Genomic DNA, 2,543 nt, shown 5'->3' with positions numbered 1-2,543 from the left:
TTCCATTTTGGCCATATAAATATCATCACCTGCACCAAATTGCCTAATTTTGGTTAGTTTGGGCCTCTAAATAATATTGAGGTGTTTCTTCTTCCTCCTTAACTACGAACTCCATATTCTCACTATATCATACTACATCAAATGTTCAATAAATTGTACCAAAAAAAAAAATATCTGACTATTATTTCACAAGTCAGTCTTTTCAGGGTTTAATGTACCTATTACTCAACTGCACTTGAGGGTTTGAAAAATCAAATGCTTTTGTAGATTGACCCTGCACTGTCTACACACAAAATGTTTCCAGTTCAGATGGTGTGTTGCCAGTTTAGATGCTGTGTGATATCCAAAATGGGTTTCCGTGCCTCCCACAAATGTGATCTTGGTTAAAAATAGTCATCTATATTCATAACCCATTTCACAGTACACCACACCACAGAGTCACACTTGTACTTCACTTGAATTTGCTTTTCGCTAGCTGAAAGCCTCGAGCTGAATGCGAGGCATGTGAGGGGCGTCTTGGCTGCGGGCACTGCAGGGAGGGTCCCTTTAATGCGGCCATGTGACACGCTCAAAATATTCCACCAGATGAGAGGCCATGTAGCCCCCAGCGACTCTCACACACTGAGTTCACTGTAGTCTCCTCGCATCCTAATGGCTTTTATCTGTCGCCCTGCACTTCTGCTAGGCCTTACTATTCTGTCTGCTTCCATTTGAGAACTGGTACAAACTTCTATTAATAGTCCAAGAGTAATACTGCCTTTTTTCTCTACTGTTTTTCAGTGTTTTGCTAAATTTAGTTGACGAATGAGCACTGGCAGGCGGTTTGTCGGCAATTAAATTATGGCGTGACTGCCCATTGGGCCACTGACATGAAAGCACCATTGTCTGAGAGAATGCCTTCGACTTTCTCCCCATTGGTTGACTTCTCCACTGGGTGGCCACAAAATTTCATTTAACTATCTCTTTCAAAAGAGGCTAAGTGGGAAAAAACTGAAAGACACACAAGCCTGTGAACTTTTAAGTGTATTTTAATGCAGTTTGTGATTTAAAGAGAAGACAGAACTGTTTCTGCTTACAGACTGGCGTTGAATCACATCAGGCCTCTGTGGCCATGAAAGAAAAAGCCCCTGTGTATGTGAATATTATGTGTGGCAATGAAATTGTCTATAGTTTGCTTCCCTGGGCCTGCTAGTGGAGATCTCCCTTCACATGGAGAGGAAAAATAAATGTTTTTTTTTCTCAGTGTGAGCTGTCCTCTCCTCTCCTCTGGCAAACAACAGTGTCTACATAGCAACAATTGAGAAATCTAGACAGATATGTTTCTCTATACTCACTGGCTTTGGATAAAAGCGTCTGTAAAATGACTAAATGTAAATGTAAATGTAAATTAACAATTAACAGTGATAAACCCCTCCCCATTACCAGACAAGTATTTGAACATGGTCTTGCGACCAGAATCCAGTGTCAGTCCCAGAACATTGAGTGTGTTGGATGTCACATCTTTGCTTGTCACAGGGTGTGTGAGGCACATTTCAGGACAGCAGGGTTTGTACCTGCTGTGGGGATCTGTGCAGGACTAACTCTGCTTCTTTATAGCCGTTTGTAGGGTTGGTGACACCTTTGTACACCTCTCCATACGCATGACACACCAGCTCTGTGGACTGTTTGAAGATCTGATCCCTGTGTGAGAGAGAGAGAGAGAGAGAGAGAGAGAGAGAGAGAGAGAGAGAGAGAATTATTTTGAATACTTTGTTAAATTTACACATTCAATTTGAATTAACTCATTACATTAAACAATAGTTATAGTTTACATTACAGTGCTCATCACAATGTTGACATCACTGTAATTAAATAAAATGGACAAACACCATGAATTTATTGTAACTGACTACACTTTCATGTATCATGTTAGACAGACACTACAAGGTAAAGTGTTTCCCAAACAATAAAATGAGGAGCCATTGAAAACTATTGCATGATTACATGATTGGTAAATAAACCAGTCAAGGTTAACCTGACAACTACATTTTACATTTTGTGACTGAACAAACCAAGCAAATCAAAACAACTTCATAGATAAATGACTCCAGGAACACTTCAGTAGCCATAACTTGGTACTGTTTTGGTTTTTGAGGGTACTTCTGTTGATCTGGGTTCTTGGAAACACATCACACATGAATCAGCCTAATTGAAAACCACATAAACTGGTCTGAATATTGCTGGCTGGGTGAGCAAAGACAGCAGAGCCACACAAAACACTGATCTGGGTTCAGTTCAGGACTACTGTAACACTGCCCTCTACAGATGCACTTCTGCCAGTACAGCTACAAATATTTATATACTGCAGTCTTAAGGGTAAATAAGCAATTTACATGCATGTGAACCTTTATCTCATACATAAATACAGTCATGGCCAAAAGTTTTGGCAGTGACATTTTGTGTTTTGCAAAGTTTGCTGCTTCAGTATTTGTAGATTATTTTTCCACATGTTTCTATGGTATACTAAAAAACAATGATAAGCATATCATAAGTTTTAAAGGCTT

General features: G+C 39.6%; 1 protein-coding gene across 1 annotated transcript in view; it reads right to left on the bottom strand.

Annotated features, from left to right (window-relative positions):
- Positions 1-1,383: 1,383 nt before the first annotated feature.
- Positions 1,384-2,543, bottom strand: part of LOC107699813 (conserved oligomeric Golgi complex subunit 6-like) — a 50,314-nt gene continuing 49,154 nt past the window's right edge. Inside the window, exon 19 of the mRNA XM_016501205.1 lies at positions 1,384-1,680. Within this exon, the coding sequence (XP_016356691.1) occupies positions 1,533-1,680 (148 nt within the window). The 3' untranslated portion in view covers positions 1,384-1,532. The remainder of the gene's footprint in view (positions 1,681-2,543) is intronic.

The sequence above is a fragment of the Sinocyclocheilus anshuiensis genome, unplaced genomic scaffold, assembly GCF_001515605.1.
Source record: "Sinocyclocheilus anshuiensis isolate Anshui unplaced genomic scaffold, SAMN03320099.WGS_v1.1 scaffold194, whole genome shotgun sequence".
Lineage (NCBI taxonomy): Eukaryota > Metazoa > Chordata > Actinopteri > Cypriniformes > Cyprinidae > Sinocyclocheilus > Sinocyclocheilus anshuiensis.
Note: the sequence above shows the minus strand (reverse complement) of the source record. Positions and strands in the feature narration are given on the sequence as shown.